Genomic DNA, 13,797 nt, shown 5'->3' on the forward strand with positions numbered 1-13,797 from the left:
CTTGTCACCTCTACTGAGAAGTGAGCTTCTTGAGTTCAGTGGGGCTTACTTATTGGAAGCCATAGTAACTGCGTTAGAATCACTGCCCAGAATCCCATTCACTACTCTTAGAAGAGCGTCCTGTTTTTAAAATCAGATGTGTGGACGACTTCCCACACTTTCTGTACACACAATTCAAAAGTCTTGGGAATTCAGTGTTTTCCTTCCAGTGAGCCTTGTCTGAAATCCATTCCCAGAAATATGGCTGGACAGGTTTCTAGTAGCAAAACAGCGAAAGGCCTAGGGGCATTGTGGCTGCCTGTCCTTAAGCAGATCCTGGGAAGAGGGAAGCTGCGCAGATAGTTGTAGTATTTGTGGCAGGGAGAAGGCCGCTCTCTTTCTTCTGGCTGGAACCTAATGCCGAAGGGATCGTTGCAGCTGCAACCCTCTCTGCTACGTGTGAACGGATAGAAAAGTGGAGTGACGCTTCCTATTTTACACAGAGCGGTGCCCATTTTTCTAGGCAAAAATATCCCAGTGACAAAGGAGATGCGATATGGAGATAAATTATTAACACACTCAGCTCATCCCTTAGCGCCCATGTCTTACGATCTTTGAGGCCTATGAAAGTAATGGCGATATCTGTCATCTTTTATTGCCACGCTGGTCCCAGTGTGTGACACTCCCCCCTTTTTTTTCTTAGCGTGAGAAGGGAGGAGAGGAAAGACGACACGGTAACCCTCTTCATTCCCTCTAGCCGTCTGTTTAAAACCTTGGTACCAACCAGAATAAAATTCAGTTCACATCTCCACCTTGCACACATCCGGCTGGTGGTAACCTCCACTGGAACTGGGTGGCTGAGAGAGGAGGTTCGCATGTGCGTGCTTGATTCTGAATTGCTGGGAGGCCTGGTGGAAGAAGCCCCTGTGGACAAATGGCGCATCTCACCCGCAAACACGCAGTTCCGTTTCAATCCAGACAGTTCACACGTGCAGCTGCAATAATAATAATAATAATAATAATAATAAATAATTTATTTCTATGCTGCCCATCTGCCTGGGTTGCCTCAGCCACTCTGGGCAGTTCCCAACAACAAACAGTAAAAGCTCAATACAACACACACTAAAAACTTCCCTGAACAGGGCTGCAAGGCAGAAAGCGTGGCGTGAATAATCAAGCAATGTATTTGAACGAATAAATCAGTCCTCAATACCCAATAAACCTGCTTTCGGATCTGGGTTCGAAACTCTCTGCCTGCTTGCCTAGTTTCTTTTGAAGCAGTAGCAGCGGCAGCAACAAAAACCAAACCTGACCTGCGTGTGCCGTCGAGCCTCTGTTGTGTTACGTACTTCAGAGTCCGATGGCTGGTTCTGCTGAAGGCCCCATGAATTTAATTTAATTTGCAATCCTAACCCCGTTTGCCCGGGCCGGCTGAATTCAGTAGGAAGTAGTAGACACCGTCGCTTCCATAGGGACTTCAGCCTTAAGCAAACTTACTAGAGCGCGAATCCCACTGAGTTTAGTAGGAGCTTACTTTGTAGTAAAAGTGCGTTGGGTCGAATTGTTAATTTAATCTAGGACTACTTTTCATAGTCATGTTCTGTCTTCCTCGCGTGTCGTCTTTTAATTGTTTATTTTTATTTCGTCCTTCCTTCCTTCTCCATCTACTAATCTTGAACTGAAGTAAACAGATGGGTTGTCTATACTCCTCTCTCTCCCCCCGACCTCGCTGTTTCCTGGCTGAGGCGCTTGACTCCGTCGCAGAAACACAATATGTTGTGAGCTGCACACTGTCTCGCTCCCTCCCTCCCTCTTCTCTCGTTATGTTTGCGATCTGGGCTTCCTTGACATTTCTGAGGTAATTTAGTTAAGAGGAAATGAGTTGTTCCCAGTAGAGAGAGCAAACGAGTGGAGTGGAGGTAGCCAGCGTGATAAATGGCTCTTTCATTTGGAGATCTCCAGAGCTCGTTTAAGGCTAATTTTCTGTATTAGCCCCCTTTGAGCTATTAATGCAATAGGCAGGGACCGTGGCCCCTTGTCTCTGAGCTGCCCCATTAGAGCCAGCATTAAGCTGCCAAGCCGGGTCGCCGTTGCTGGGGTGCTGGTGAGGCTATAATGAAAGGTGCTTTTTGCAAAAAAAAGGAAAAGAAAAGAAAAGAAAGACAAAAATGAAGAAAACGGGGGGAGGGAGAAGCAGTTCCTAATCTAAAGTGGCAGAGGGTGGTTAATACGATTTGAAGGGGGCTGGTCAATGAGCAATCAATAAAGTAATAATGAGAGGGATGCGCTACATTAACAGGCTAAAAATCCAACGAGACATTAAAAAATCATTCGTAACTCTTATTTCCATTAAGGCAGGCGGAGGGAGGCGGAGGCGGCGGCAGTCCCAGCTTTAGAGAGCAGTAAGCGCAAAGGGTGACAACGCAGAATCCTTTCCACGAAAGTGGAGTTTGGGATTCCGTCGCGCCCTGCGATGTTCTGCAGTCAAATCCTCAGCAGAAAACCCTGCTGCTAACGGAGGCCCTCCCAAGTCACACACTTCGGGACTGCAGCTTTTGCGACCGGAGCGTTTGCACATTGAGCGAATTGATGGCAGCCCCTCCCACCCCCACCCTCAGAGGTGAAATGCGGATTGGAGGCCATTCAAGTCCAACTCTAGAACAAGCAACCCTGGAAACACCCCTGAGCAAACTTCACCACGTCTTTTAACTTGTTTTACTTTATAGCGAACCTAATTGTTTCTCAGTAGAGCTTACTTCTGATTTGGAGACTACTTCCATAAGGTTAAGAGTAACTAAGCATTGCAGAGGGTTGGACTAGATGACCCTTGGGAGTCCCTTCCAAACGCTTATGATTCGATAATCCGGGTTACCTGAGTTGCCAGACGCACGCTTTGCTGGGGCGGGGAGATGTATGAACCCTTCGCCCGGGCAGACATTAAATATTAGCAACGGCCAACGCGGAGCAGGATTCTCCAGCGGCTCGAATGGCTTTTCAAACACCGGCATTAAGGGTGGGGCAATTTGGCTAAAAGGCTGGATGAAACGATGTTTTGATTATGCACGGAGCGGTAAAGCGGGGGCGAGGAGACTCCCTGTCCCCGTCGCCTCTGGGTGGAGTCTGTCGGAAGTGCGGAGCCGCGTTGAGGGAGACTCGCTGCAAGGCTTTCCTAAAGGATCGCTTCGCGTGATACGGATTCTCTCCCATCTCTGCAGACTTCATGGCTGGTGGCTGGTCCACCCTCATGACTTTGCTGAACCCGAGGGCTTGGTAGTTTATGTGGCTGTTTTGGATGTGGCCAGTAGGAAGCCCTCTCCCACTTGAAATTGTCACTGGCAGTTACTTCGGGATCAATATGTAGATAATTGGACCTCAAAGCGGCAAACGCATCCCAGCTGCAGATGCGTGGGATCGTATCCTGACTCCCCACGGTGGGCAAACCCCTGGGATTCCAACGGGGAACTGTCCTCCACCCCTCTCGCATTTTCTTCTTCTGCGTGGCGAGCGCAATTGCAGTTTTAGAACACACAGACACATATAACGTACATTCAATGCACGCAAGAATCCTGGCAACCTTAGACTTACAATTTCCGGTACCGATAGCAAACCATAGTTCCCAGGATTCTTTGAGGAAAGTCGTGCCCTTTAAATGTGCGTTGGCTGTGCTTGATTTATGGTGTAAAGCGCAGGAAGTGGCCAATACGAGGGACCTGAGCAGTTGGAAGCTATTCTAAGAAGTAGTGTGCAGGGATGGACCCTGTGGTTGGTTCAGCAGTGGTCAAGACTTTCACGAAAGAAGTCCACATATTATATGTATAGATAAGATTAGATACCATTTTGCAAGGAACGGTGAAGGGAAAATACCTTTCTGGGCAATCGGCTAGTATTAATTTCCCTTCGAGAAAAATCGCTTTTGAATGCAGCGGGGCAGGTACGGCGGGTCAAAGCTTAACTCTTTTTGCCCGGGAGACATTCCAAGGCTGCCTTTTGGGATCCAGTTGAATGCAGCGCTTTATGTTGACGCCCTTGTCCAACCCGTGTGAAAAGGGCAAGGGGCGTCTTGAACTTGCAGATTGTAGCGATTTATGACTTGATATCCCCCCCCCCACGAGCGGGGAGGCGGGTTTGTAGGCCTGCCTGAAACCTGTTTGCAGGAGTAGCACCACGCCTGCCCAAAGCCCAGAGCTAAAGAGCTGCCAGCTAAAGAGAAGGGAGAGGCAAATTTGGAGTACAGTAGAGAGAGAGAGGGACACAGAGAGAGCTGACCGCATCGGGCAAATATTTGCTAAAATCGCTTGAGCTTTTTGCCAGTCATTTCAACGAAACTCAGAACATGCAAAAACTGAGCTGAGTCGAGAAGGAACTTCCTCCGTTTTCTTCCAGCTGTTGAGTAGTGCGGTTTAAGGCCGCGTGAGATCCTCGGCAGGTCTTTACAGGGGGCTAAATCCCATTGCGATATTCTAGGCAAGTCTTTTAGGATGGCACTATAAACTGCTTAAATCGAAATAACTGGACAGATTAATTCGAGAGCGTGTAGGATTCCATTCAGTGAAAATGGGTTTAACATTAAAGTTTTCCGGAGCTGAAGCTTTGTAGCCTCCCACGACTGGACACATACTTTTTTTTTGGTCCTAGAAGAGACACAATAATATAAAATAGGGAAATAAACCTCTCTGTGTCGTTAGCGGTTGATGTGAGGAAACCTGCCAGCAGATTTACAAAGCGAAGCAGGGTCTTCGGGTATGGTTTCAAATTGTGTGGATGTTCCTGCACCACAGGGGTTGGGCCAGATGACCTCTGGAGTCCCTTCCAACGCTGTGATTCTATATTTATGTGTTTTTGCAGCTTGACTTGGAAGTAAATGTTTATTTACACCGAAGAAATGCTTTCCATCAGGGCTGTTTAGCACGTGCCCTCCAGAGGCTGACGGACTTCAGCTCCCAGCACCCTCAGCCGTGGTGGCCCGTGGTCGGGTCTGCTGGGAGTTGAAGCCCACAGCCTTTGGAAGGCACAGCCTTGGTTTCCTTGGGCCTTGCTGGAATATTTTCTTCCGAGAAATGCGTGCGCCACGTGGGATTGAAGGCCAAGCCTTTGAACACTTAACTGGCCGTTGAAACCCGCGGGACTCACTTCTCAGCAAGTATCCAAAGTACCGACCTCCAAGTACACTTGTCTATTCAAAAGAGGGAAACTTTCGAATTATTGTGCGCTCATTACTCGACACAAACAGATTTTAAAGAGACTTCCAGATAAATTAGCACAATCCGCTTGCTGGCTACTGGCCGGATTTATTTTAAGAGGATTCCTTGCGAGCAAATGGGTCGTGGCTCTGGGTGTTGCTCCAGAAAACACCCACATTACATAATAACAATTCCACGATTCCAAACCCTAATTAAGTGCGGTTGTGGGTTTTTTTTACGTATGATTAATATAAAAAACGAAAATAAACAGAAACTCAGAAGCGCCATAAATCTAGGCTTGTGATCCTATCACAAGGTATTTGGGAGCCCCATTGCTCTGGAATCGCCCCCTTTTACTTTGTTTGTTTGTTTGCTCTCTGTTGTGTGGGAGCAACCCAAAGCAGAACCGATTTTCTTTTCTCCCTGCCCGCCCAGCCTTAATATATGCGTGGAAAATGGTAAACATGTAAAGAAGCGAAAGTTTCACGCTGGGTTGCTGCACGCTCCATTTCCTTGCCGTTTCCTGCTGTCGTTTCAAAGCGATCTTGCTCGACTAAGAGCTCCCGTTTTCGGGAACAGGATTGTCGTTCATAATTACTAGCAAACCAAGCGGCTACTGCGGCTCCCTCGCTCCTATTGATAAGCTCACGAGAAAGGGAGGAGGGGAGGGAGGAAGAGCGAGAGCGAAGCGGGGAGGGCGGTCCCTTCCTTCTGTTAGAAATTAAAACAAAAGCACCCACCTCGGTTACACCGGAGTGGCAGCCGGTGCGGGAGGAAGCGCTCTCAAGGAGACGAGAGAGGAAAAGGCTCTTGGGTTTGAGAGAGGAGCGGGGGGGGGGGTGTCCCTTGCCCGGTACAGCAGCCCAACCAAAGGATGTAGTGGCTCAAGGGGGGGGGGCGGGTCGCTGTAAATCGCCTTGAGACCTTGTCAGGGAAAAAGGCGGGGTATAAATAAAGGTAAAGGGGACCCCTGACCATTAGGTCCATTCATGGCCGACTCTGGGGTTGCGGTGCTCATCTAGCTTTACTGGCGGAGGGAGCCGGCGTACAGCTTCCAGGTCATGTGGCCAGCATGACTAAGCCTTCTGGCGAACCAGAGTAGCACATGGAAACGCCGTTTACCTTCCCGCCGAAGCGGTACCTATTTATCTACTTGCACGTGCTTTCGAACTGCTAGGTTGGCAGGAGCAGGGACCGAGCAACGGGAGCTCACCCCGTCATGGGGATTTGAACCGCGGACCTTCTGATCGGCAAGTCCTAGGCTCTGTGGTTTAACCCACAGCGCCACCCGCGTCCCAGGGGTATAAATAAATATGTGCTAATGATAATGATAATACGTGGAAGAAAAGCTGCAACTCCCCTTCCCCATCCGCTCCTCAATCTTGGTGACTTTTACTTGGGAGTAAATTCCATTGACTTATAAAGAAAGTAGATGACTAGCCAGGAACATGGATTTGCTCTGACGGAAAGACCCCGCTGAGTTCTGTGGGGGCTGTTGCAAAGTGTGTCTGGGTTGATGGCCTTACGGAATGGGTGGCGGATTCAGCCGGGGAGTTGCAGGTTGGGGTCACTTCCGGACGCCGCTCTGGTGGCCGGCACAGTTCCCTGCAGCTAATAATGTTGGCGCTGAGGAAAGAGGCTGTGCAAAACTTTCTCTCTCTCTCTCTCTCTCGTGTGCTAGTTTACCCAATGCAGAGCGATGGGGTTACTTTGGGGAGCATTCGGAAACGGCACACCCAGCCACACTTCGGCAATTGAAATGATACCAGTCCGCAATTCCAGTTCTTTCCTCCGTATAAAGTGAAGAACGATCCTTAATATTTAATGGGAAGTAAATTCTATTGCATTCAGTGGCTACAGAGAAGTAAAACAGATGTTAATAGTACTTCAGACCCAGCGAGGAGCCAACTGAGCTCTGTCCGTGCTCAGAGTCACTCTGCCTCTGAAAAGTTTCGGGGCTGAGCGCTAGCATCAGAAACAGTCAGTAGTTTGAGCTAACAGAAGAGCCCTGCTGGATCGGGCCCAAGGCCCGTCTAGTCCGTTATCCTGATCTCATACTAGCCAACCAGATGCCTATGGGAAGCCGTCAAGGAGGACCAGAGCACAACAGATCCTCCCCATTTGTGGTTCCCTGCAACTGGTGTTCAGGGACAGTGGAGGTACCATGGCTGGGAGCGTAAAATCGTTGCTACGCTGAACTCAAGAACAAAATTAAGCTCCTCTGGATCATCGTAATCATCATCATCATCAACAACAACAACAAGTGGAGGAGCAATTTAGGTTAAAATTCATCATGAGCTGTGTGCTTTCGCTGTTCGTTGTGCCGCCTACGCCCCCGCTCTTGTGCACCTAATGGGTATATCTTGAATAACTGAAATCTCCAAATTGCATTACATTTGGAAATAGCTTTAATATAAAAGTAATTATACAGATCTGGATAACTCGATCCCTATAGTTTCTTCCATGGGAGGCTCACTTTTTCCTTTTCTTTCCATTTTCCCATTCAAAAAGAGAGAGAAGAATTAGGTAATTTACAAAAGATGGACTGGAGGTTAGAGCGCACATCTCCGGAGCTATGAAATTGCAATGGATACAGTTGTGTAGAGCAGTGTTTCCCAACCTTTGGTCTCCAGCTGTTTTTGGACTACAACTCCCATCATCCCTAGCTAGCAAGACCAGTGGTCAGGGATGATGGGAATTGTAGTCCAAAAACAGCTGGAGACCAAAAGGTTGGGAAACACTGGTGTAGAGGTTTGCAAGAGCTCTCCGTATTTGCCCAAGTCATCTCGCCCTTTACTAAAGGGCTGCTTCTTTCAAAGGGACTGTAGCAATAACAAGAAGAAGCAGCAGCCAGGCGCCATAATACCTGTTAGACGGTACCTACCTGGGAAAATGCTATGAAATGCATTCGCTTCAGTTATATAAGCGGGCAAAGGGACAAGTGCAATATCTGTTTAAACTCCCCTTGCACTCCAGTCCCGATCAGATCTACTTAGAGGCAAGTTCCGTTCATTTTAATGAAGGTCCCTCTTGTGACTTAGGATCGCAGCCTCTGACTCAGATGAATGTTTTCTTTACATCAAGTAGAGTGTGTGTGTTCTTGTTTTGTTTTTTTCCCCTCATGTCCAGCCCGATCCTATGTATGTTTACTCGGAAGTAAGTCCCAGTGTGTTCAACGGCGCTTACTCCCAGGTAAGTATGCACAGGGTTGCAGCCTGAATGGTCTACTTACTTGGAGGATGGGTTTGATGAGACACTGGCATCCAGATCCACCGCCCAGTTGGCTGCAGGACTCGCGCTCCGACCTCAACACATTTAATTGGAAGCACATCCCCACGTAAGGAAAGGGTGAAAAGGATCCTGGACGTGAGAATGGTCCCAACCAAATTAAGCAACTGGGGAGAAAGTGCGGTGGGGGTTAGGGTGGGGTTGGGGCCCCTTTTGGAGCCCTTGCTCCCCGGAGACAAGTTTAGGATGCAGGCTGCTGGACCCTTGGATCTGGTCTTCTGGTCACTTATTTTAATTTAACCGCCCCCACCCCGCAAAGTAAGTCCCATTGTCTTGGACTGACTTCCAGGTAAGGCTGCAATCCTGTGCATGCTTCTCTGGTAGCAAGTCCTATCGAACGTGGTGGGACTTGCTTCCGAGTAAATATGTATAGGGATCAGGCTTCGTAAGAGTACTCAGTTCCAACGCAAGTCCTCTAAAGCTGAAAAAAACAAACTGTTTCCTGAATGTATTCCTTCAGCCACAACCCAAGAAATGTAGGATACCTGCTGCTAACAATTATGGCAAGATACTTCCAGATTCCACAATGCAGGAAAGATGAGCAGCGTTAGGAATAGGGCATCTTTCTAGTTTTGCTATGGTCTTATTGTAAACCGCCCTGTGATCCTCGGATGAAGGGCGCTATAGAAATTTAACAAACCAACGAACCCTGCCAGCGGCGTCCTCGTAGTAGTGGCTGTCCTGGAGACACACAACCTCTTTCTGCTGAAGACAAGGGGGCAGAACTGCATCTCTCAGGCTCTTTCATTTACATCCCTGTCCTTCTAAAACTCTTCCGGGCAGACGAATGGTTTGTTGGCAAGCGCGTCCGAGAACACAGAGGCTCAGACCTATAGAGTTGGCTGCGATTCCAGCTGTAAATATTTTTCAGCGCCTATTAAAAATGCTTCTCGGTCGATAAAAGGGAGGGGGCGCTGCCACTTGTAGGGTAAGGTTGAGACCCCCCCGCCCGCCCGCCCGCCGCAGTAAACTAGTGAGGCTTGCTTCGGAGTAAATCTGTGTAGACCTGCCCTGTAAGGGTGCGGTTTCCTCGTGTGAGGATGCAACTAAAAAGCAAGTGGTGTGTAAGGGGGTCGTCTTCGTTTTAAAAATGGGACCCCTTTCTCTCGGCGTGACCATGTTGTTGCGTTGCCAGTGAGAGCTGCTGTGACTTCCTCGCCACGCCAGTTAAGCGGCCGGGGGCGACAGAGGCTGAAGGCGGTTAGGATGGGGGTCTTTGCCGAGGACGGCCATCCAAACTCACCCCCAGACTTGTTTTAGGCCTGGTCAGCCGAGATCCCAAGGCTGCTGCTCCCACTCTGTTTGATGAGATTGGACCTCTTTCGTTTCTTTCTAATTAAATGCCTTCTGTGATTTTGATATTTTATTTTCTGGTCATGGAAGGCGTTCAGGAGCCCTGACAGACCTATTTCTAAAATGCAGAGGTATTAAAAGGGAGGGGAGGGAGATTCATTCTAAATACATCTCTTGGAAGGAAGTTCTGGTGAGGACTTAAAGAATGCTAGTAAAAATCAAGTTTAGGACCCAGCTGAAAGATTTACGAGACCCCTAGGACTCGTTTTACAAAGCCGATAATAAGGTCTAGAAGATGCAGGTTAATAACGAAGATAGTCCCTTAGAGCATGTGCAGAGTGCATTCCCCTTATCCACAGGGCGCAGTTAAGCCACAACTGAGTCACTCAGTTGGGATTGATTGCACAGATAAGCCCCTGCAACACCTTGCCCTAGACGAGTCATAGATCGATTAGATAGACAGATAGATAAATATCTATGGACTTTTAAATGGGGGCGGGGCGGTTTACTGTTTTAGTTTGTTACTATGTTATGTATTTTTGTGTTTTTATATTGTAAGCCGCCCTCGGAAGAAGGGCGATATAGATATATATATTAAAAAATAATATAAATAATAAATCGAACTGCGTGAAATAAGGAAGATAAAATATATGAGCGAGAAGAGCAAACGGAAGCCGAGCCAGCTTTCGCTTCCCATGAGGCAAAACCACTCAGTCGTTTACTTTGAAACTTCCGTCCAATCCGCACCAAGCAGCACGGATCTATGAAATCTAACACGGGCTTGGGACTTCTGTAGCTGTTACAGCGCTTTAGTGTGGGATTCTGGTGTGGTGGAAGGAAATATTTTGTAATAAAACCTGGACGAAGGCTTGTTCTGTCTATTCCTTCCCTTGAGGTTATTGACTTGCCAATTTCCTTGGTAAGCCTAGCCTGTAAAGACACTCGATCTTACACGTTTGGGAAGCTCGGGAGATGATGTGTATGTAATCAATATATATGCAACGCGCGCGCACCATACTCCCGCCCCTTTTGCCACTAAGAGTATTTTCATGAATGGGACAACAATCCTTTTCCTAGGGATACAAAGCTGGAAATAAAGAGTCCCGTTGAAATAGCTCAGATTGTACTTCACACCTGGCTGAAACTCTAGCGCCATAATATATAATGATATTAAGAATCCTTAAGGAGTTCTTAAAAGTTGGCTTCCCTCTCTCCTAACCAATTATAGATGCGATTCATTTTGAGGCATGAAAGTGTCATAGAAAGCTGCGACCTGGTTCTCACAATTAATAGCTGTGGTAGCCTCCTTACAGGAGTGTACCACTTCAGATTGCAGGCGGGCGGCTCAAGCGGCGCAGTCTTTTGCCTTTGGATAACATTCCTAAGTGTAAGAAATCTAGCATATCAGGAAAATGGCTAGGTTATAACCCTTTCCTCTGACATTTAGTTTTCTATATCCAGAAATCACCCCCCCCCCCGCCCAAGAAAGCATTCACCTACAATCTGAAGTGGGACAGTCCGGACACAGGTTTACCATTTCATCTGCTCTATATAAGAACGAGTGTAAAGTACAGAATCTGGACTTGCCATATATTTGGCCTCCTGCAGGGCATGTTTGTAGAATCCAAATGTCTCCTTCCCTCCCTTTTCGAACTTGAGACCTCGCTTTGTCTATTAAGGTAACACCAGCCTGCAATGATCTCAAGGAAGCAGCAATAGCAGCAGCTGTCAGCCCTTATTAACTCTTGCATGAAGGGTACCTTAAGTATGGTTTGTTCTCAATTACAGGCAGCAAATGAAACAACTGGGGGAGGGATGCAATAAGTCTCTGTATAAATTACAGTGATTGGTTGATTGATCAGCGCACCTGCTGCAAATCATAGGGATTTTTTAAAAAGTTCAGTAGCAAGCAAAATACATCATCAATAATTTCCTTCTATTTGTTTTTTTTTGGGGGGGTGTGTGTGCCCTGTTTAATAACTTTATACCCAAGTCTACTTATGGTTGGTGAATTTGCTCTAATTCTCTTAAAACAGTGCTCATTCTTGAAATAAATGGATTGAACAACTTGGAATCTTAGGGAAAAGCAGCTTTTCAGTAGTGAGCTCCATTTTCATTTGGAATTAGAATGATTTGCTTTTTTTACACACCCAGCCCTCCCAATCTGTCTGTTAAATAAAAAATAATGCTTTCATCAATTCCAAGCCAGGATAAAGGGTTAAAAACTCCCAAATATACAAGTTTTTATCAAACCAGTGCAAAAATGATCCAGCTGCTAAGCTTACCAGTTTATAAATTCATTGGATTCCTTTCCTTTTTCTATTTGTGAATCACTACTAAAAAAATAATGAAACAAATATTTACGAGTAATAACTATTTATTTATACAGTGCACAAAGTGTCTTACAATTTATACGTAGAGAGAGAAGTTACTGACCAGTCTAAACTCTGAGTGCTCATTCTAGCAAACGGGAAATGCTGGACTTGACTGCTTTTTCTGGATATCCCACAAATATTATTAAGAACACTGATATTTTTTTCTTTGGCTTGTCCATTATAATCTACGGAGCTACACTGAGCAGGTCAAAAGCTTACTTCCCTCTTTTAAAAAACTGTATTTATAGATGTGATCCAGGAACAAGTTAAACCAAAATGTGTGTGGTTTTTTTTTTTAATGTGATGTCCCAATCACTTCACAGTGCCTAAATGAGCTTTCCATACAAGTTTCTCTGGCTCAATGGGTTAGTGGGTCAGGCTGTAGATCTCTAATTGCCCTTGTTACATATTCTGTTTTACCATGTGGTTGTAGTAAAGGCTGCCTGCTGTCTCCAACTTCTACATAATTACAAATATACTTAGAAACACCAGGGCAACTTCCCTAGAGATAAGGAAGAATCTATGAAGGGTTAATTGGAGTATTGTTGCAACTACCCTGGGATTAAACTATTAATGGGTTGGTGTTCTAAATATATAATCTGTGAAAAAGCTTGAAACAGTCACTGGCCCAGAGAAAGATATACAATTGTTGGTTTGAGATTTGGAGAGACAACTGGGTGACTAAATACAACATGGATAGTCTTCCCCACCCTAAATATCGTGCAGAAAATTAGCTTCAGCAGGTGTGGCCTAAGATGCTATTTAGCCCAGAAAAGACGATTAAGAGGTGGTGATATGACAAGCATCTTAAAACATGGAGCTAATTTATTTTCTGATGCTTTAGGAAAGGACCTGAAGCAGTGGGTTGAAATTACAATATTGGTGATTTTGACAAAGTGTTAGGGAAACTCCCTTGGAAGATGGAGGCCTCTCCTTCACTGGAGGTTTCCAAAGCTTAATTGCCACCTATCCAAGATGCTGCAGCAACAGCAGCAAAACAGATGACCTTTCAGGTCCCTCCAACTCTATAAATCTAGTGAAATGCCCTTCCCACTCCATGTAAGGGTTTAGGACATAGGCTCCATGTCATCTTAAAAGAGAGAGTGGAAACTCAGAGTTCATGAACTAATTAAGATGAACACAGAATTAAAAATTAACGAAACTGGGACACAACAGCTGTACTCTGCTGAACTCAAGTTGACTAAGAGAAGCTGGCTCTCTTCATAGACATCCACCTGTTAAACCTGGCTTCTCAGTGACGAGAGGGGTTCCTCATCCCCCTCCACTACTGCCATTCCTGTGCCTATTGTGTTTTTATGTTGTACCCTGCCACACACACACATGGTGGATTATGAATAATTAAGCAAATAAGTAAGTAAAACTAGCACCCAATAGGTAGATATAAAATGATCAAAATCTTGTCCTGGCATGGGGCAGCGTGTGTGTGTGGGGGGGGGCACCCTTAATCTATTGCATTTCTGACTATTATGAAGGTATTTACTAGGAGTTGTGCAAGAAAACTAGTTGGCAGCTTCTGCTGGTGGAGAAGACTTTCCAGCCCAACCCCATGGCAGCCGAATGTTTTCTGATAGACATGTAAAGGCAGTATGCCAACTTTCAGTGCACCCCTTTCTTCTTCTGAGTTTTTAGGTGATCCCTTTTGGAGAGCTTAGAATGACCCA

At 46.3% G+C, this 13,797-nt stretch overlaps 1 protein-coding gene across 9 annotated transcripts in view; it reads left to right on the forward strand.

Moving 5' to 3' along the window:
* Positions 1-13,797, forward strand: part of TFAP2B (transcription factor AP-2 beta) — a 66,250-nt gene that overhangs the window by 16,949 nt on the left and 35,504 nt on the right. For 6 of the 9 annotated variants that reach the window (XR_014154881.1, XM_081855615.1, XM_081855613.1 and 3 more), the window contains one exon: positions 8,289-8,351. The exons of the other annotated variants lie outside the window; for them this stretch is intronic. Coding sequence is in view for 5 of the 6 variants with exons in the window: in XM_081855615.1 (XP_081711741.1) it covers positions 8,289-8,351 (63 nt within the window). In the remaining variant the exon portion in view is untranslated. The remainder of the gene's footprint in view (positions 1-8,288; positions 8,352-13,797) is intronic. 9 annotated transcript variants of the gene reach the window in all.

This window comes from Podarcis erhardii, assembly GCF_964252035.2.
Source record: "Podarcis erhardii genome assembly, chromosome: 3".
NCBI classification, from domain to species: Eukaryota; Metazoa; Chordata; class Lepidosauria; order Squamata; family Lacertidae; genus Podarcis; species Podarcis erhardii.